General features: G+C 51.2%; 5 protein-coding genes across 5 annotated transcripts; 2 read left to right on the forward strand and 3 right to left on the reverse strand.

The window, feature by feature from the left end:
- Nucleotides 1–1,665: 1,665 nt before the first annotated feature.
- BESB_000180 (acyl carrier protein ACP) lies at nt 1,666–2,158 on the reverse strand (the record flags this gene model as incomplete). The annotated part of the gene is made up of 2 exons (XM_029358773.1): nt 1,666–1,806; nt 1,907–2,158. The coding sequence occupies 2 exons, from the start codon at nt 2,156–2,158 to the stop codon at nt 1,666–1,668; spliced, it is 393 nt and encodes a 130-aa protein (XP_029221685.1).
- A 1,573-nt stretch (nt 2,159–3,731) lies between these two features.
- On the forward strand, nt 3,732–9,910 carry BESB_000190 (F5/8 type C domain-containing protein; the record flags this gene model as incomplete). The annotated part of the gene is made up of 26 exons (XM_029358774.1): nt 3,732–3,933; nt 3,999–4,072; nt 4,132–4,210; nt 4,273–4,454; nt 4,511–4,594; nt 4,651–4,741; nt 4,803–5,123; nt 5,181–5,274; nt 5,332–5,837; nt 5,869–5,977; nt 6,030–6,262; nt 6,320–6,396; nt 6,455–6,545; nt 6,601–6,703; nt 6,760–6,826; nt 6,886–7,221; nt 7,286–7,457; nt 7,511–7,646; nt 7,705–8,068; nt 8,119–8,372; nt 8,431–8,671; nt 8,729–8,825; nt 8,881–8,998; nt 9,055–9,363; nt 9,422–9,701; nt 9,755–9,910. The coding sequence occupies 26 exons, from the start codon at nt 3,732–3,734 to the stop codon at nt 9,908–9,910; spliced, it is 4,776 nt and encodes a 1,591-aa protein (XP_029221686.1).
- An 88-nt stretch (nt 9,911–9,998) lies between these two features.
- Nucleotides 9,999–12,646, reverse strand: BESB_000200 (PCI domain-containing protein; the record flags this gene model as incomplete). Its single annotated transcript, XM_029358775.1, has 10 exons — nt 9,999–10,082; nt 10,205–10,249; nt 10,353–10,464; nt 10,569–10,660; nt 10,998–11,067; nt 11,171–11,248; nt 11,341–11,402; nt 11,512–11,605; nt 11,698–12,215; nt 12,404–12,646. The coding sequence occupies 10 exons, from the start codon at nt 12,644–12,646 to the stop codon at nt 9,999–10,001; spliced, it is 1,398 nt and encodes a 465-aa protein (XP_029221687.1).
- Nucleotides 12,647–13,852: 1,206 nt separating this feature from the next.
- Nucleotides 13,853–16,801, forward strand: BESB_000210 (ubiquitin-conjugating enzyme subfamily protein; the record flags this gene model as incomplete). The annotated part of the gene is made up of 5 exons (XM_029358776.1): nt 13,853–14,112; nt 15,063–15,127; nt 15,610–15,776; nt 16,070–16,209; nt 16,516–16,801. The coding sequence occupies 5 exons, from the start codon at nt 13,853–13,855 to the stop codon at nt 16,799–16,801; spliced, it is 918 nt and encodes a 305-aa protein (XP_029221688.1).
- A 1,353-nt stretch (nt 16,802–18,154) lies between these two features.
- BESB_000220 (uncharacterized protein) lies at nt 18,155–18,796 on the reverse strand (the record flags this gene model as incomplete). Its single annotated transcript, XM_029358777.1, has 1 exon — nt 18,155–18,796. One exon carries the CDS (start codon nt 18,794–18,796, stop codon nt 18,155–18,157), a length of 642 nt encoding a protein of 213 aa, XP_029221689.1.
- Between the last annotated feature and the right edge of the window lie 506 nt (nt 18,797–19,302).

Below are 19,302 nucleotides of genomic sequence, written 5' to 3' on the forward strand. Positions count from 1 at the left end.
CTCAATGCGTACATACGCCGGCTATGGCATGTCGCAGATAGAAACATATATTCATGCATAAAAACCGCTTACAGGCGGCTGCGAGTGCCGGCGCTGCGTTCTGGGACTCTCTTCTTTGGAACATCGACGAAGCAACAAGGGAAGACTGGGGACAAAAAGTGTCTCGACCTGCAAGTTGGCAGTGCACTAGTGTGGGGCTGCTGTGGCACAGGAGCACTTTTGTCGTATGCGCGTGAATAAAACGAAACGAAACAAGGCAACAGGAGCGGTACGATTCTGCCCCCCGATGCGAGCTAGAGGAAGACAATCGTACCGAGTGACGTTTTCGTCGCCGGAAACGAGCAAATTCCTGTGTTGGGTGTTGGCAATCTGTCCCTCGCTCGGCGAGCGGCTTGCAAGTTCCACATAACCGAGAAAAAAGAGGATGGCAAGACCTCAGGCTAAATGTGGGTGCAGCGTCGCTACACATAAAGGCAAAGATTTTAAAAGTAAAGAACTATCCTATGAAGAACGTCAATACAGGAAAGCAGAGCTTAGGGCGAGTTCACACTATTGGACTGAGGGAAACAGCAGCCAAACGTGCACGACTCATTCGCCGGTTTGCAGGCAATAGGTGTCTAATGTAGCTAGACGACACCTAGTGTGGGCGAAGGACGTATAAACATTACCCTCGTCGGAGCAACGCATTATGAGTTGTCTGTCATCTCCCAGATGGCTGGCACTCTGGCTCTTCTCTCTAGCACGATCGCCGAGCCACCCATTCAGTGCCATATCCTCCTTCCCTGAGTGACAGAAATGTCTTCGCCAAAAGCCTGTGGCTGGCTGGCCGCTGTCTTGACTTCAAACGGCGTAACAAGCACCGGGTGCGGCACAAGCGAGAACCGAAAAACGAGTTTCTTTACAGGAAACGAGCGTGCAATCACTGGCGCGCCGAGTCTAAAATGCCGGAAAGTTCCGCTTGTCCACCGATCCACAGAGAAGCATCGTGCAGTAACGGTCAAAACGTCCCGAATACGCTACGAAAGATGGCACCCGTACGTAACACGGAAGTCCTGACAGGCTTGTGGAAGTGAAGGCAGCACTACACCCTTTTGTCCTCTGCCGGTTCGTCACGCGCGATCTGATCGGGTTGTCGCGTATTTGTCTTGCCTAATTAGGTACAAGCATAACCAGACTGAAGGCCCCCGGGGACCGCAGAACATCGGTGGGAAAGCGCCCAAGCTCATTGTAATATCTGACATCTCACGTTCGAGCCGCTGGTTGCAAGCGAGTGGAGTAGAGAATCATGTCAAATTACTATGGGGACGATTTTCACGTCAATCTTTGGAGCAACTGAGCCTCCCAGCTCAGCTGCACAAAACTTGGGCGCCACATTTCTCGGTCTGCGGGTGGTGTTCGTCGACACCGAACGGAAAGCTTAGAAGTCCTACACATCCTGCGTAGGTGTACATCCTAGCTAGGTCTGCACCAAAATGCTGCAGTATCGGTTCGTAGTCGATTCAACGGGCGGGTACCTCGCCAATAACGACATCTCACGCTGTTGCAGCCCTGAGTGAACACGAAGACAGGGAATGGCCAAATATTGATATTGAAAATGAAGATATCGAGCCTGAGAACTCTCCCACGGCATATGGAAGAGACCTCGTGGCACGACATGCTGGTCACTTACTTCGCCTTTTCAATATAAGTGAGAGCATCCTGGACAGTGGCAATCTTGGCTGCCTCGTCGTCGGGAATGCTGACCCCGAATTTCTCCTCGAAGGCCATGACCAATTCAACGCTGTCAAGGCTGTCAGCATCCAGATCCTGTAGGCACAGAGGCCACATGCATTGGATGTCACTAACACGCTTAGAGGGTTCATCGCTACAGTGGTCTGATTCAAAATCGACTCGTCCCGGTGCATACCTTGATAAAGTTCGATTCGGGAGTAACTCGCGCACGGTCGACACCGAGCTGCTCCGCAACAACGTCTTTCACTCTCTCGAGGAGTGGTTTTTCATCTGAACCGGCTTCTCCGGCAGCAAATAGAGAAGAGAAGCCGTCAGCATCGGAGCCAGCGCCACGAAGGCCTCCTTGGCGAGCAGAGAAAGCGCCTAAGGTTCGGCCCGAGGTCCCTACGTAGGATGTCGATGGAGCGGAGCAAATTCCAGTAGGCATATTTGGGCAGGTACCATAACGGTAGTTAAACCTGACCATCCCCGGAGAGACAAAGCCTGCAGACAAGCAGACGCGCATGCCACAGCAGGCCATGTCGCTGTATAAAGTGGCATTGCCAAGTCGCATCTTTCAAATGCTTGTCCATTAACATGAGAGACACCACCTGTGAATGGAATGATCTGAACGGAGCAGCCTCTTTTGCATTCAAAAAGGCACTTCTGCACTCCCGGGCTTTGTGGGAGCTCGGGACGAGCAAAACAGACTTTGCGTGAACAGCTGGTACGATGGACTAGAGGCATCCGCAGGTCACTCTATGAGTGTGAGTGTCTTTATCCTGCATTCTGTGTAAGAAGTCAGGGGATGCCACGGTAGTGTGCGATCCAGGCCGCATAAGAGACACGCGGCTACGCTCGGCAGTCGGCCAGACAGGGCTTGTCTCACGAGACGGCCGCTGGCTGGTGCCAAAGAAACGAGGTATGACGCGCAACTCCTGCATGAGGCTCCATTTTGATGGCACTGAGAATGTCCAATGTCTAAATGTATAACTTACCCTGGGAAGGTGCGATGGATGCCGCTACAAAAAGTACGACAGTCAGGAGTGATCTCCTGCAGACGCTGCGGGGGAGCATCTCCATGCTTACAAACGTGTGCAGTACCCTCGAAAACAATGTTTAAACCCAGGAGACAGGAAACAAAAGAGGCACTCTTTGTTTTTCCAACAAAAGTTAAAAACTGCACGAAGTTGAGGACGAGGGCAACAGCATAATCAAACAAGACAACAAGTGGACACAGCAGGTACACATTCCGAGGAGGCAGGAAGACGTCGATGTCCTGATCACGCAGCAGGTACTTCGTCCACGCGGCGACGCGGACGACTGTGCCCAACGGTCCCCACCCCCGTGGCGCGCGGGAGGCCAGCGGAGCTGCAGAAATGCTCACACTTTTTGTCTGAAGGGTTTCCACGCTGGCTCAGCTGGTAGAACTCCATGACTTCGGTAGTATAGATTGTGCTTGAAATGTGTGATGGCCGGGATGACAAAAAAAGGTGGGCACAGGACGAGGGAACCGTCTTCGACCGACAGCACTGTCTTGGCCTGCCGTCCTGGTGGGCACACATCGGTGCAGTTTTTCCTTGAAACCAGGAGCCACAAATTCGGCAAGCCCAGCCATAGATCGATCATTGGTGCCATCCAGGTTTCGAGCAGTGGATATGATTGCTTAAGATCAGAGACGTGTTGTGTCTTGAGAAGACGGTAGGTTGGACTCGCGGTCCTGCAGAGACTGAGAGCATGAACTCCTCTAACAAACATGTAAAAGGATGAGCACTGGGTAGTCTTGGGAGGATGAAGCTTCCGTGAAAAAAGTGCCTGACGTAAGTAGCGAAGGAGAACGAATTCGCTCACCTTCCGGGTGACGTCGCTGGTTCAGTCGCCGTGTAAGTACACTTGACGGACGATCGGGGTTTGTCCGTGGAACCACCTGAGAGTCCTTCAACAATAACCGGGCACTGTTGGATCGTGTCTGAGGAAAAGTCCCGGAACTTCTGGTCCACAGTGAACACTGAGTATGGGCAATGGGGCTACACAGGGCCTTATTTCTGTGGTGGCCGCTTTTGATGGTGTCGGTCACCGTGTCTCTTGCACAAGAGAATGCCTATCGTTTTATCAATAGTCAGGCGTCTTCCACACATGGACCTCAATTCGACGCCCTTCAAGCGATTCAGGCTGGCCAAGGCTACTGGTCCAGTTCAGGTCACCATTCTAACGACGAGGAAGGTATTGCAGCGCCGCGCCAGCTCTGAGAAGCAGGTCAATGTTTGGCATCGAGTTTTTTTTTTCAGTCACCTGGACAGGATTTTTCTCGGCACCAGCATACCTAAAGGGTCTTCGCGTAAGATGGGCGTACTCCCCTGAGGTGAGATACCAAAGGCAAGATGGCCTCAGCAACAGTCAAACAATCATATATGGTCATAGGAAGTACAAGTTTCTGTGTCTCCTGATGGGGCAAACTGGAACATTGCAATGCCCTACAAGAGAACTCCCAGCAATGACGGTGAGTACAGAATCATTTCCAATAGAAGTAAAATCACGTAGTGACCCTGTCTATATCTGTAGTTGCCTTCAATGAGGAGATGGTGTTCGATCATCCGCACACTGCGAAGGCAGTGAAGATCTCTATGCGCAAAGCAATTCACGACTTTTTTGGCATCAACGAGGTGGTTCCCCTCAGCGCTGGAGAACCGCTGGCGATGCTTATATCTGGTATCACCAGCGAAACCGGAGAAATGTGTCTGCAGGTAGCTCCGACGTTTCCCCCGTGGTGTGCCCCCCTAAGAGTAATTGCCGAGCACAGGTGGAAGGGGGCCAGTACAACCAGGAAGGTGCAACGGTCGTCCTCGATAGATGTGCAAGCGCTTTCGCGGCTGGAGACGGACGAGTATGTGGTCTCGCCTTTCCTGCTTTGAAGCTCCTGCTTGATCAGTGGCCCCTCAGGAGTTGTGGCGGACGAATGCAAATCAGCAGTTCATCGCCGCCAGGAGCAAGCCTCCTAAATGCATGACACTGCAAGACGGCAATACCGCCGGTGAGCTTCTCAGTGTGGATGCTGCCGTGCATGGTTACTGATTGGTCATCTTTCTGAACAGAGGGCGGTAACATCGTACTAGTTGACTGTCTACATGCCCTTGAAGAGGCCGACGGACGTTCCAGCTGGACCGTGGAGGCTAACTCACAACTTCGCCTACAGAGAACTGGCTCTTTTTGTTTAACGCTGGAAGACATCCATGGCAACCAACCCGGTGTCGGTGACATCGCGAGGTCGTTCGGGGCCAGCGCTACATCTTCCAGTGTCGCTGATGAGGCGCATAGTCCAGCGAAGGCTGTCGATGGGGATCCGACGTCTTATTGGGCATCCGGCGCGTTTGGTGATGCTGACCATCATCAAGTGGAGTTCGATATCAATTTAGGTACGCTTCACTTCTAACTCTGCGTGATTCACTCCTTAACTTACGCACTGGTATCAGGGAAGCCTGCAACTGTTTCTGGCGTGAGCATCGACTGGGAATACCCTGCCCTCGCCTACCGCATAGAAGGAAGCCTCGACGGGCATGCGTTCAGGTAAGTGGACTCCGCGAGTGTTTCGAGGGCAAAGGGTTGACACTGTCGCTTTACCAGCGAGTTTGCGAGCAATGTAGCTAACCCGTCGAATTCCACTCTCGAGGTGTTTGCGGGCCGGGAAGCGCAGGTCATCAGAATAGCTCTTCTACAGCCGCACTCTAAGCATGGGAAAGTTGGCGACAAATACGTTTACGGCATCAGAGGCGTTGAGGTTCTTGCCAACCGGCTGCAGACGGTTGTTGGCGATTGTAGGGAGGCGGCGAATTCCGCGGATGCTAGAGACAAGTTTTTTGTCGAGTCAACCTCGGCTTTTGATCCTGCATTTGCGGACAAGGTCTCGTCGATGGATTATGATGTCATCGATCGAACTAGAGCCTTGGGAAAAAAGACAGAAGAGTTGTACACTGCTCTTCCTCACGCCAAGACTTGCGTGTCCCAAAAAAAAGACTACGGGGAGCGGCTTAAAAAGGCAAAAGCCGAATCTTCCACTATAGCTGGGCAGTACGACTATTTTACGCAACTGCAGTCATCGAAGCCAGTGACGCACCCTGAGCTGAGCCCTGGTAAGAAGTCGCCATAGTGCACTCACTCCAGGAGCACTACACCAGGCAACGTTGGGGTCAGGTGATTCGGCTAGTTACCCTGCTGAAGATTGCTATGCCGTGAAGAGCCAAGACCCCGCAGCAGCGTCGGGATTTTACTGGTTAGTTGGGCCTTGTTACAACATGAAGACACCAGGTACAAGTACGGAGCAGGATCTTGCCACGCTGTGCTCCAGAGCCGTTGCGGGTGTACTGTGACATGAAGAGTGCCACTTCGATGTTCTTTTGGAATGGGGCTCCCGGTGCCAAACCAGCTGGAAACATCAATGACAAAGTCGATTCTCTGGGAAGCATCCGCCTTCGTTGTGCAGAAGTGGGGCTCGAACCGCTTGTGCTGCGATCGGCGGATCATCTGCAAGCTGTAAAGGATGCTATCGAACTTATCGGTGAATGACAGCTTATTGAAAGGAGATGCAGACTACGGGAAAAGGATGACTGAGCAGGTTATAGCGGATCCGGTGTAATCCCTCTGGCGTACGACTACGGATGCATCAACGGGCGGTGCACCGGAAGCTTTCGGGTAGGAAAACGGTAACAAGACATAATAGGATATTCTTCCTGCAGAACGCAGTCCGCAGGACCTGTATTCGGGCAGTACCGACCTTACGGCCCTACTGATGTCCCAGTCTTCTCTAAGCACGGAACTCGGGCGCATGACGCCTGCCGCAGGTATGAGGAGCTTTATACAGAAATATGGGGACGTTTCAAAGGAAAATCTGTATAGGCGTTGGGCTTGCTGGGAGTGAAACTTCATATTTCGACATGGACACTTCTGATATCGCGGGCATTGTCTGCTCGACGAATGCTATGGAAGGCGAAGACGTTCTGTAAGGGATGTGTTTTATTTCGCGGGGCTTGGGGAGCCGACAGCTGCTATTTGTAGGCCTCACGTGGATATCTCATGTGATGCAACTGCGGGGGAGCACGAGGCGTTTAGGGGCATCTTGAATGTAAGCTGTCTCGTTCACACAGTAGCTAAGAGTACCAAGGTTGCTGAAACCCTATACAGACAAATGTTGTCGTTGAGTGCCCTCCAGGATGTGAAGAACATTCAACACTGCCCGTGTATGGCACGGGAGGAGTGTACTCAGACTCCAGCTCTGTGTGCCGGGCAGCCATTCACGCAGGCGTACTTAAGTCAGGAGGGGTTGTAAGCGTTTCTCTGGAGTCACCAAGGGAGTCATACGAAGGGTCGAGTAGAAACGGCGTCAAGTCAAAATCGCTGAACACACCAAATATGGTGGAACTGGTAAATCTTGTAACCGGAGAAGCCCTCCGGGGAGAGCTTCCAAGCCGTTCCCGGGGCGTGTCTCTTCGAAGTATCCGAGTCGGTCCGGTCGCGAGGGTAAGAACCCCGCAAGACTTCAGGATTCGGACAATGTCTGCACGAACCCTATACAAAAACACAGGATTGTCCGATTGAAAGCTTTGCCGCCCCAGCGTCGTCATTTATCGAGCTTAGCTCCTCTGTGAGTCTCGAAGCTGGCTCTGAGGTTTCGGAGACCCCCATCGAGAAGCAAGAGGACGTCATGCTGGACCCTGCAGTAGCCCTCGTTATACAACAAATGCTGAAGGAGATGGGTGAGGAGCGGCGCACAGAAAGTCCTGCTTTCCTTTTCTATAGCTTTGCTCAGATGCAATACACGGAGTGGATCCGGCAGCAGTGTTCGCCTCTCAGGCTGAAGCGGCCGAAGCTGTTCGCCAGGTGAAGAAATACCTAAAAGCTGCAGAACTGTTACAAAGAAAACAGACTGGAGAAACAGAGGAACTGTAAGCGCATGCTTCTTTCTTTCCAGTGGAGCAAGGTATTGACAGAGTAGGACAACAGGTACGTCGAAGGCGAAGACCTGATGACCCGAGTTTTGGCCGAATCTGGTCGCTATTTCAACAAGTTGGAGGAGTTTTACGTTAAACTTGAACGAGCCGAGGAAGAGCGACTTGAGGAAGCTGGATTTTCTTCATTCCAGGTCAACTACGAAGCGATGCCGTTTTCGCAAACATTTGTTCTCTTCGACACACTTCGGACCAAAAACGGCCCAAGCAGCTGGGGATACTCAGAAGACGCGGTGGCAGGTCACAAAAACACAATAGTTCAGACATCAGGTATTCTCGGGACTCAAGACGGAGAGGGGACATTCGCGATGCTGAAGGGCCGCCGATTTTTTGACTTTGTCGCCCTTGCGGACTTCTACGTAAGCCCTGCTCGAAAGTGTCACTTTCGCCTACTATCCTCTTTGTGTAGGCTGTCGGCTCTGGTAGCGTCGGGGTAGCTGTCCGTATGAGAGATCCAAACAACCTGTTCTTATTTGAGGCCAACAAGGAGAGAGGTTACAAGAGATTGATGCGGATCGACAAGGGGGATGCTATCATTATCGCTCAAAAAGATGACGGAGGATACGATGAGGCGAAATGGTATCGCCTCAGAATCGAAGCGACGCATGGTTATATCAGAGTGTGTTTCGGGGAGCCTGATAGCAACCTCGGCGAGGTTTTCAGGTAACAAGACACCATGATGCAGTGTCGCGAGAGTTGGTTTTCACAAGTCTTGATTTAGTGTGCTAGATGAGCGGTTCCTCTCCGGTTCCCTCGGATTGTACTCATCTGGAATGGACGGGGGCGTGTTCTTCGATAACATCCGCGTCAAAGCAAAAGCCTGTTCCCACATCTCGAAAGAAGCCCCTCCTCTTCCACCACGCTGTGCACGATTCACCGAAATGTATCTAGAACAGCCGGGAGCTCTTTACGAGACAGTCTCTCTCAGAGACGTCGATAACAAGGGCGCCTGGCTCTATAAAGTAAGATGGAGTGCAACCGTGTCGTGAACATCCTCTGTAATTGTCCACGCCCCTTAGGCTCATGTAGCAGGCAGAAAAAAAGCGCTGCAACCCCCAGATCCGGCAGACGACGGCGCCTCCCGATCAACTGCTGTTTTGAGATCACCGAAGCTATGTGAGTTATGAACAACAATGACGAGATTATGGGGAGCTGCACCGTCGCTTATCAGGCAAAGATGGAAACTTCTTATTTGACTTCCACCACGCTTGCCCTGGCGGTGTCGTAGGAGCGATTTTCCGCTACCAGACACCGAGCCAACATCACGTCGTGGAAGTGACCGGATCTCAGTAAACGGATTGCACTCAGCCATCGTTTCATACGGGCGAAAGGAATCTTCTTCCAGGATGACACTGTATCGGGTGGAGAACAACACAAAATCAACAATAGCAAGCAAGGCAATCAAGCCTCACATCGGAGAGTGGAATACAATGGAGCTACAGTTCGATGGCCGGCACGTCGTGGCTCTGTTGAGTACTGCTGACGGACACCAAGAATCTCTCCGAGCGACCTTGCCAGACCGAGGCGGTCATGGCCACGTCGGGCTCCTCAGCGCAAACTGTCGCCAACATGCGTTTGACCGCCTCGCTGTCTCGCCGCCAAAAATTCTTGAAGAAACAGCGAGCCATGGCCACTTGTCACGCGAAAAAGCATGGTCCGTGAAATATATTGAGCAATTCTCATCATGGCTGCAGAGTGGCAAATGCCTTCAGGGTTGTCTGTCCGAGGTCTGTCCATCTATTGCAGCGCCGCAGCGAGTGTGAGAAGATGGCGCCGAATAAGAGTGGAGTGCACCAACTAGAGTGCACTAGTCAGTTCTGCGAGCAGTGCTGCCACTACCACACTGCGCTTCTCGGGAAAGGCGAGGAAGATGCATGCCGCAATACATGTCGCAAGAACGTGCCCATAGTTGAACGCCTTCAAACAAACTTCATCGGCAAGCTCAGACAGTGCATGGACGTTAATGGCGATGCGTTCAGCCACTGCACTGAGGTAAGATGCACGGGGGGGAAGACAACTATGATGTATGAATGGTGCTTTTGCAGGAGGATCTCGGATGCCCCCTGGAGGCGTGCAACTTCTGCTGTGCGACAAGTGAAGGAGCCGAAGACATCAATGGCATCCCAAAGAGTCTCGTTGAGGGCTTGAGCACGGCTGAAACCGAGGAATGCAAGTTCCAGTGTAGCCGAAAGTTTGACTGATTGCCCACTTCAATCTGCTCGAATCTTCACGCGCGATGACGTTCTCGTGTGCAGTATCATTTCCATCGCCGATGCAGTTTCCATAGTTCTAGCTTGGCCGCATAGTACGTAGACTGGGGAATGGGTTCTGATTACTAAAGACGATCACCATATGCTCCCACGAGATGTAACCCTGTAGGGGACACATGCGGCAAGAACACCCGCAAACACCCGCAGTTCATCTTCCCGCACCGCTGCTCATGCCTGACTAACTTTGAAGTCCAAATGCAGCCACAATCAGAAAAAGACACTTACCTTTATATATCCCATGCGAATCAAGTTCGCGCTGATACACGCCATCTGCACCACCCGGCAGAAGAAAACACACTGCCAAATGAGAGCATACAAATGGTTTCACTGCATCGGTTAGACCCGCACGTGGAACTGTTTCAGGAGTCCTTACTTCATCATCATCGAAAAGGGTATCGCTCTGCCATTTCAGCGCCGCTGAAAAAGCTGCAATCGGCACTATGTTCGGCTTCGACGCAAGCCCACTTTTTAACCACCATTCTTTTCTGAAAACATTAAACAAACATGGCTATTTTTGGATTTAACTCCACGACCCGCACCTGCGATTGGCGGGACAGATGCATCCCTTCCTCGTGGATTTGCGGCTTACACATGCTTCATTAACGTCCTGTAGACGATGAACTTGATCCTCTCAACACACAGGATGGTACCATGATTTATTAAAATTCGTTCGTGAGTTTCCTGCGAAAACAGCAAAAAAGTAATACAACGGAAGTAGTACATTCACTGACATGTTACGACAAGACCACACACTAGGTACGCGGACAGTTAAATATTGTTCCAACTTCCTGTTCCGAGCATCTGGGCTTGCGTGAGGGTTCTCGACGCACCAGCAGCCTCCGGAGAGAACGCGCCGTTAGATCACTCAAATCGTACAGACTACATGTGGTGTGGAGTACACCACACCCCCGACGCCTTCAGAAAGTGGTTTCACTTGATCCAGCTACACCAACATTCTCCGCAACGCGCCGTAATGCGATCATGGACATCACTTCAGATTACGCAAGAACCGCCGTACCATGGTTTTGTCGAAACTTGACACGTTTCCTGTTTTCATGGATGTAATAATCTGCACATAGTGCTCCATCCTGAAGGAAGACCGCAAAAACGGCGATGATACATCAGACATCAACCAAGGGCTTTCACCCTTCTCTTTGACTCCGGATTTGCCGACGCCGCAGCAACACCTACCTGTACGCCCGCAGTAGCTCTAAATGCGGTACCTTTCCCATGCGCAATCGCACGGGGATTAAACATTCTAGAATATTCCTGAGTTAAACAACATGAGACGAAACACGAACTGATTACAGCCCGTACGGACTGCTGATTATTTTGGGACCGCAACTGCTCGCGTTTCATACCTTCGTACGTTGATGTTTGCTGCCGGGCAATGAGTGAATGCCCACACAAGCTCTGCCTCTGCCTGGAGTTCACGCAGTAGACACATTCAGCCGACCCAGGATACATTCAAAATACGCAGGAATCGTCTGGTCTCAGCAATGTGGCAGAGGTGTCTCCCGTGGTTTGCGGACCTGTTCAAACTGTTCTTGTTGCATGTAAAGCTTGCCGAGATAATACCGGAAGTTAACGATTGGCCCACGAGGAACCCGCGAGAAGTTGATTTGCCTGTCAACAGCGCGTAGACACATAGACGGGGTGTGCAAACACCAGAGCAAGCCGTAGTTCTAGAGATGAACTCTAAACATGTTGACTCTCACTTTGAGTCGCACAGCTTGAGAAACCCGGCCGCCATCTGCATGTTTCCAAGCTGCAGGCATCGCTTGATTGACTGTCCTAGCAGGACAATGTACGCGCCATGGCGCTCTTCATCACCCCTGACTTTGCCTAATTTCGGCCGAATGGCATTAAGGACTTCCTTCGTGTATCTATTCTGGGTCTCCTCATCTTCCGGGACGTCGTCATCATCCATAAAATCTGCTGTCTCATCTTGAGCGTTATCAGCAGCGTAGGCGGCTTTGTTCATGATACTGCACAACGCTGCAAGTCCCGGGACAAGCCAGCCACAGGAGTCTAAACTCGGATCGACATAAACATCAATGTAAATATCGAGCAGTGCTATACACTGCTTGACGACTTCATTCCATCGCACTGGGTGGCGTGCTTGAAGCTGGCGCAGACGCAGAAATTCTTGAAGAAGCTTCTTGTAGAGGGATTCACCTCCCTTCGAAAGGCCTGCCTCTCTTAGCTTTCCATGAGGAATTGCACTCACGACCGCCTGGATCGATCACACCACACTAAGAAGCAAGTTAGAATGTTGTGGAAATAAGGTTTGCTGCTCCCGGTCTTATTGGATCCGAAGCGGAGTGACTGACCATCAATACATGCACAAGTATGCAAATACAAACATGAATACATTATTCATGACCTGATGCCTTCCCTCACAATTAGCGTTGGCGTACTTACTTCTGGCATACTCCGTACCTCGTTATCCGGTATCAGTCTTTCTTGCTCACGAATGAGATCAGAGAATAGCTCTCCGTTTCTCTGCAAAATTGCCGTGACCATTCCATTCATCCACTCTGCCGTAGACGCATTACGCCCGCCTCCTCCTGACCCAGCCCAGGGCGTCGACATCAACGAGGGGCCGCTTCCCTGTCGTCGCCCGCCGCCCCGGCGCCCTCGAAACGGTAATCCACCAGTCAACATGGATGCGTGGTGTCCGACTCACGTTCCATCTCCACTTGGAAAGCGCCCAAACGAAACGATAGTCCTCCGGATCTACAGAAGAAGTGACACGAAGTGGCAGTACTGGGACTTCCTGAGTGGCTCGTCAATCAGGGTACAGGCATACGAAGTGTTATACGTATTGTTGTTGCATTCTTATGGACGTGCATACAAGATGCGTAAGCTCTTCTATATACCACAAGGCGAAGCTTGCATACTGGGTTCGCGCAGTACGTGGTGACAGTCGGGACACTTTCGGTCCCGTATTCGCACGTACACGTCCAGATGCTGAACCTGCATGCGAGCCCCTGACCTTCGATAACGTAGACCTTGGAGGAAGAAAAAGTGCACAGACAAAAGAGGGCAAAGAGAACAATCAGAAGTCTTCTCTCGGCACACAATGACTAGCATGCCCCGGCAATCTCCCAAACATAATGTCGGATGTCTGTCGGCCTTTCCCGGCGGATGCTGATAATGGTTGCATGCCCTCTACGACCTGGTGCTGCAAATCGAATACCGACGTCGAGCCATGTAGTCGTGCTGTGTAGAGTGGGCTGCCAAAAGGGCCGTTGATGGACAGATAAAAGTGATTGACTGCAACTGATGGCCATAAATTTCATTCGCGTCTGCAGTTTACATGGCGGCTTTGAGGCAGTCACAGATTCACACGTGCATATTTCGGCGCTAGGCGGCGCCTGGCTTGTTCCTGTCGCCAAGCCAGGTCTTTCCCGCGACGTCAAGAAGCGCTTTGAAATATCTTAATGCGAAAGACCCGATGTCTGCCCTGAAGGCGTTGCCTTTGAATTACCAAGTCTTCAAGGTTTCTTGTGGCAAGTCTTGCCATTTCTCGTGAACTCTTTTAGGACCGCTTTTCGTTCCCGATACCGGGTCTACCCCATCGCAGGGCGGCCTTCCCACTGGCTGTGAAGACGCATCGTGCTGCTTACGTGGACTAGAATCGCAATTTTTACTCTTGAATATCTTGCCGACTTCCCCTAAGTCTGGCAGGGCTGCGCCATGTCCTCGCCACGGAGGCAGGCATTCCTTAGCCACTGTTGTCGGTGTTGCCTGCTGCATTCGTCGCACGCACACACGCACGCAAACACCAGGTCAAGCCTGGCCCTGCCACATAAGCGGCACTAGTTTTGTTGCACTGTGACTGCGTGTCATCTTCTTTGGATATGAACAATGGCAGACGCGGAGCTTCCACTTACTACGATGGCCTCGCGGGTTAAGGTGGAGGACAGTGGCAAAAGCAAGCTTCTTGTCAGCGAGAGCATGGCTGCTCACCCGTCGACACGTGAACTTGACGTTCGCCGCCTGCAGAGAACTGTCATTCCGATTCCAGCCCGCACGCTGGCTGGCATTGATGAAGACGGAGACTCTACCGCGACAGATATGGCGATCATAAGCAAGAATCTAGAACTGTATTCTCTCCTGATCGAATAGTAAGCATAATGTGGAATGTAGCATGCCAGAAGCTATCCCGCCACACCTTCTTGTTAGCGGGTTGAGAGCACGGATGCGCAGAAGCTTTGTTCATTTTGTGTCGCCCGTGTTGTGTGCGTGACTGGCGGTATGAATGGTGTGCGAATGTATGATTAACACTGCAAGCCGCAGCGTATCCTGCGTGTAGAAAATGCCTACACTTCCGTACATCTTTCCACTGTTCACGGCACTAACAGCTAGCCCGTGCTCGCGCATTTTCCTTGGATGCATCTCTTTATGCTGCATCTGCTAGGGTGACCTTACAAAAGCACTTTTAGTGCAGTAGCGAGAAAGCTGCATTCTCGCAAAGTAGAGTATGGTGCAGTATGCTGCTGTGAGTATTGCAACAACAGGCACTCTCAGAGTGCCTGGAGGTCTCCTATGCTTGCGGGAAGACGAAAGGAGTTTTGGTGAACTATACATCTACGCGAATGCGCCTTCTCTATTAGCTGTTATCATGGTGTGTACCCACAAGAATAATCGTAGTCACGTGAGCAGCTTGCGTAACAAGAGCGCATAAAGATCTTGCGTTTGCATGTCCTAGACTTGTCTTGTGGGAGGCCATTATGCGCGAAAAACTGACTAGACTAGGGCAAGCACACTGCATAGACAGATACGATTCCCGTCGTACCCCGACTTTCGTGGGAATAAAAGAGTTTCAGCGGTGGCTCTTTCTCGCTGTAGACAGACGGACTCGTAGACTAGGTAACTCGGTTTCGTGGAATGATTTGTCTTGGGTCGCTTTCCGGCTGGGCGCAAGGCGACGCTGGCGTTCCTAACTGCAAGAGGCACGACGGTTTGATAAACCTATTACCATTTTCTGTTATTCCATTGGAGAAATCAAGTAGTTCATAGTTTCCGCTCTGTCTCAGAACAAGAGTTGCTTTTTGTAGTATTGTGGGTTTTTCAGCTCTCAGACAGCGCAGTACTCACCTGAAGGTGTTTACTGTATGCCGACATGGAACAATCTGCGCGGTAAGCTTCATTCCCGTGCTACCATTCGTCACGGTAACTTGCAGGATGTTACCGATCGGCACAGGATTCAATTCTCGAGACTTCGCACACGATTCGTTGCAACTAGAATACAGTTGTTTTTTGGGTATCGTTGCTCTCGCGCTTGAGGTATTGGACGATGGCGTCGTTTGCGATGCACTGAGAATCCGGTGACCGCAGTGATTTTCGAAGGGTTATCATGGAGCCTGTGCACAGTAACACTACAATAAACACTCAGGTGATACGCTGTTCTGCTTCTACAGATGGTAATCCACATAGGCTGTGGCGTGCAGGGCGTCTAGAACCGCTGGCTTCTCATGTATACGTGTTTGCATAGAAGACGGGATTATTGCCTTTCTTGAGGACTTTAGCGAGACTGCCACGAGGTTTTATGTTCCACCCGAGACCATCTAAAAGGGTTTTTTTTCGTTCGCTTTCTTGTCTGGTTGCCTTTCTTCCCGCAGTCTGGGACGGCGTGATTTTACTGAGGCATGGCCTGTATCAAGGCGGTGTGTTCAAGTTTAAAATCAAGCTTACCCCTGCCTATCCTGCTGAGCCTCCATGTGTCATGTTCGTATCGCGGGTCTTCCACCCGCTGGTCGATCCTCAAAACGGCACTATCACCATCAAGGTTAGTGCGGCAATGCGAGTTATTTTGCCACTCGGATGTTTCAGAAAGGTTGCTGCTACTTTTTAGACAGGCTGCTAGAAATAGATGTGGTCCGTATTAGCAGGCCTATCCAATATGCGTACGACTTGGTGAGTAGCTTCCTTTTTGTTTGCTCGTCGTGCTTGTAGGGTTCCCATCTCCGTTGTCGTGATTGTAGTTCCACTCAGGGGGCTCCCTAGAAACACGGATGCTGCTTGCTTTCTTTTCTCCGTCTTATCTTGGTCGGTACCTCCGTTTGTCTCTCGGCACCTCAGCCGCAGTTTCGCAAATGGGACGGCGACAAAGACTACTTGCCGATGCTTCTTATGTACCTCAAAAGCATTTTCTACAAACGCGAGTTTCTTCAAGGGACAGACGAAGAAGAATCGTGGCTCAATCCCGAAGCAGCTAAGGTGTAAGTACCGATGTTGTTATCTTCTGGGCTCGGTATACAAATAGCTACTTTGTTTGTACTGCCGTTTTTTATACTCTACATAGTCACTGCGACACCAAAAGCGGCTGCACCCGTTAGTATAGTGAAGATGAACAGGATAACGTGGTATCTCCAACCGGCTGTGTAGGACACTGGAAACCTTTTTCTGGTTTTCCGTAGTTGTTAAGAAGACAGCTGATGCTACCGTGCCATGCGATATAAGCGTGATACTGCCGAATGCAAGCAAATTATGTACGCTTTCTCTTTTGCGTTCGGCAATCACATCAGGTTCCGCGGAGACAAGAAGGCAGCGTTGGAGAAGATCAAACAGTGCGTTGAAGAATCTCAGTCAAAACTGTACGCAAACGAGGAGGATTTCGTGTTCAATTTCATTGAGTTTCACCGGGAGAAGAAGCCTATCCTACAGGCTCTCAACGTTCTTTCCCACGACGTTACATGCATCGATCCAAAAGAAGTTTTTATTGACTGGTTTCTGGGAGAGTGGTCCAAGTCTGAGTTTGAGCCAGACGGACGCAGCGGTCGCGAGCAAACCGGCACCAAGGCGGCCCAATGAGTTTTCCACCTGGCGCGCATTTTGTTCAGACCAACATCTGTAGATGTATATATAGTTCTGCGTGCATGTTGTCCTTGGCGTGCCGCGTCTTTGCTGTCAGACTATAATGTACGTTTCGTCTCCATTACTATCTCTTCTTCGCATCCGCTCGCTTGGCCTGCTGGATGCTAATGCACCTGCGCTGAATAACAGAACTGCAACTCATACCCTGTTCTGTGCAGACACGCGTCCTCTTCAGGCGCGGACCGCAAACTGGTTCCATGCTTTACAGTATTCTGAGCATGGTTTATGCTTTTTACGTGGAACAAGACGCTGTAGTGACGGTTCTTGTGGGTCTCACCGGACCCGTGCCTTCGAATTGAGGGCTCGGCGTGACATCAACCAGCTGATCAATAATCTTGTGTCTGAGATGATCACTCCCCAAGTCCGATGCTGCTCATCTGATTGGTATTGCATGCCCTGAGTACGTAAGGAAAAGGAAAGGTAAACCGCTATTTAAACACAACAGTTACCGTAGCTGTAGATGATTGCTAAATCTAGAGTGTCTCTCCTAAGACACTGCATAACATATGAATGCACATACTAGCACCTGAGTAGTACTTTTATCTCGCGGACTACAGCCGTTCACAGTACGCCAAATCTCCCCCCCCCCCCACCTTACACGTTTAACGACCTCGGACGCACTTTCCTACTGATGCGGATTCTTTCGTTGTGATGTTTGCTGTTTTGCTCCCTGGAAGTCGGGCTTTCAACACGTTAGCACCACCAAATGCTATCGCTGCGCCTCAGTTTTGCTGTTTGATAACTAGTGACAGGGACCAGTAGTGACCAGGAAAGATGCACGGCTTCAACCTGAAAGTCACGGCAATGCCGCGCTGGACACAGGCAGCGCGCAAGCGTTGCCGCTGGATTGCAGTCTCTCTTAAAACCTCTTACGGTCGTGCGACAGTAGCAATGAGCATAGTACCGCTCGTCGTGCTTCCGTTGCCTGCCGCATTATGTATTCATGAATGCATCACACCAAGTGAAGAAATACGGCAACCGAGTATGGTCGAGGGCCTTCACACGGATCCGCTCTCTGGCCATTCGTTGACGCATTAATCTCTTACATCAGTCTTGGATAGTTGGTTGCACGACCTTTCAGAAAGTCGAAAGATTCCAATCCACATCTTCGGTTCAAAATGCTGAGCGCATCACGGCCTTTGTCCTTCGGGCCTGTCTGAAAGCAGGGCTGAACTCCCGTTCTTTCAGTGCACACGAGAAAAGCAGCAGTGAGAAATAACGTAACTCAACACGCAATAGATTCCATCATAACCAAGGCTACCGGAGGGAGAGGCTCCAAACTAAATTCCTTTAATGGAAATGCGGAGGCTCCAGCTTCGCTCTAGGCACAGACAAGGGATTCCCTCCATTTACATAGAGTTTGTGTCCCTCTGCCTTCAGCCGAGCAAAGCACTCCTTCTTGCACTCCAGGTCGAGCCATCTGCAGTCTTTGCAGCGTTCCTTAGGCTCGATGAACCACAATCGGCTCATCATGGTGAAGTCCTTCTTACGGCCATCAACTCCCGGAAAGCCTTCGTAAGACGGCGTAGGGCCCTTGTAGCTCAGGTGACTCATTCCCTGGAAACCCAGGTACAGCGCGAAAAGAGAGATAACGAACGCATTCAAACTGACAAACATTTCCTGTTTCCTCTCGAATTCAGTAACGAGGGGGGTGCCTTGGCGTCCGAACGCCGGAATGTCCAAAAGCCACTCTTTCCTGTTGTTCCAGCGCGTGAGAAATCCAGTGATGTCTAGCCACCGGTAGATTTTGTCTGAAATCGATTCGCCTGAGGGCGAAGTAGAAGGCGAAGACGCGCGGGACACAGCCGAATACGGCGCTGGGTCCGAGGATGCGGCGCGAGCGGGTCGAGAAAGAGAGAGTGCCGCCCCCTGCGAAGCAGAGCGCACTGACGGCGCCCCAGCAAAGCGGAGCAATAGAGATGGCCGCAACATCTTTAGAATACGCGTTAGGGGCACAGCCAAAACGAAATGTCACACGAACGGCGGAAGTGTTTTCATTCACGGAAGCCTACACCGCTCTCCGCTGCTCGGCGCACGCGTCGTGGCGGAGACGAACGAAAAAGGCCCTTCGTGGCTGAGGATTTTCGGAGAGCACAATCACACTGGAGAGACAATGTATGAGCACATTTGCAGATACCGGGCGGCGTGAAAAATACACATGTTTTCGCTGGGTTGGCGACGTGTCGCTCGCCAAAGCAGAAGTGCATGCGGTCTGTGCGCTCAGCCGAGAAGTCTGTGCTCGTAACAGGCTGCGGCGGACGCGTTATGAACGTACCCAGTCGCCCAATCGCATCCTACACGAGTACTTTCCTACGCCTTTCTTTCCGCTTCCACTGTTTGGAAAGTAGATGAGACGGAACGCTGTGAACGTGACACGTGAAGATTGCTCGAAACTGAAAACAAGGTATTTCTGTAAGTGGTACCATACGCGAGCGCCA

Source organism: Besnoitia besnoiti, chromosome I, assembly GCF_002563875.1.
Source record: "Besnoitia besnoiti strain Bb-Ger1 chromosome I, whole genome shotgun sequence".
NCBI classification, from domain to species: Eukaryota; Apicomplexa; class Conoidasida; order Eucoccidiorida; family Sarcocystidae; genus Besnoitia; species Besnoitia besnoiti.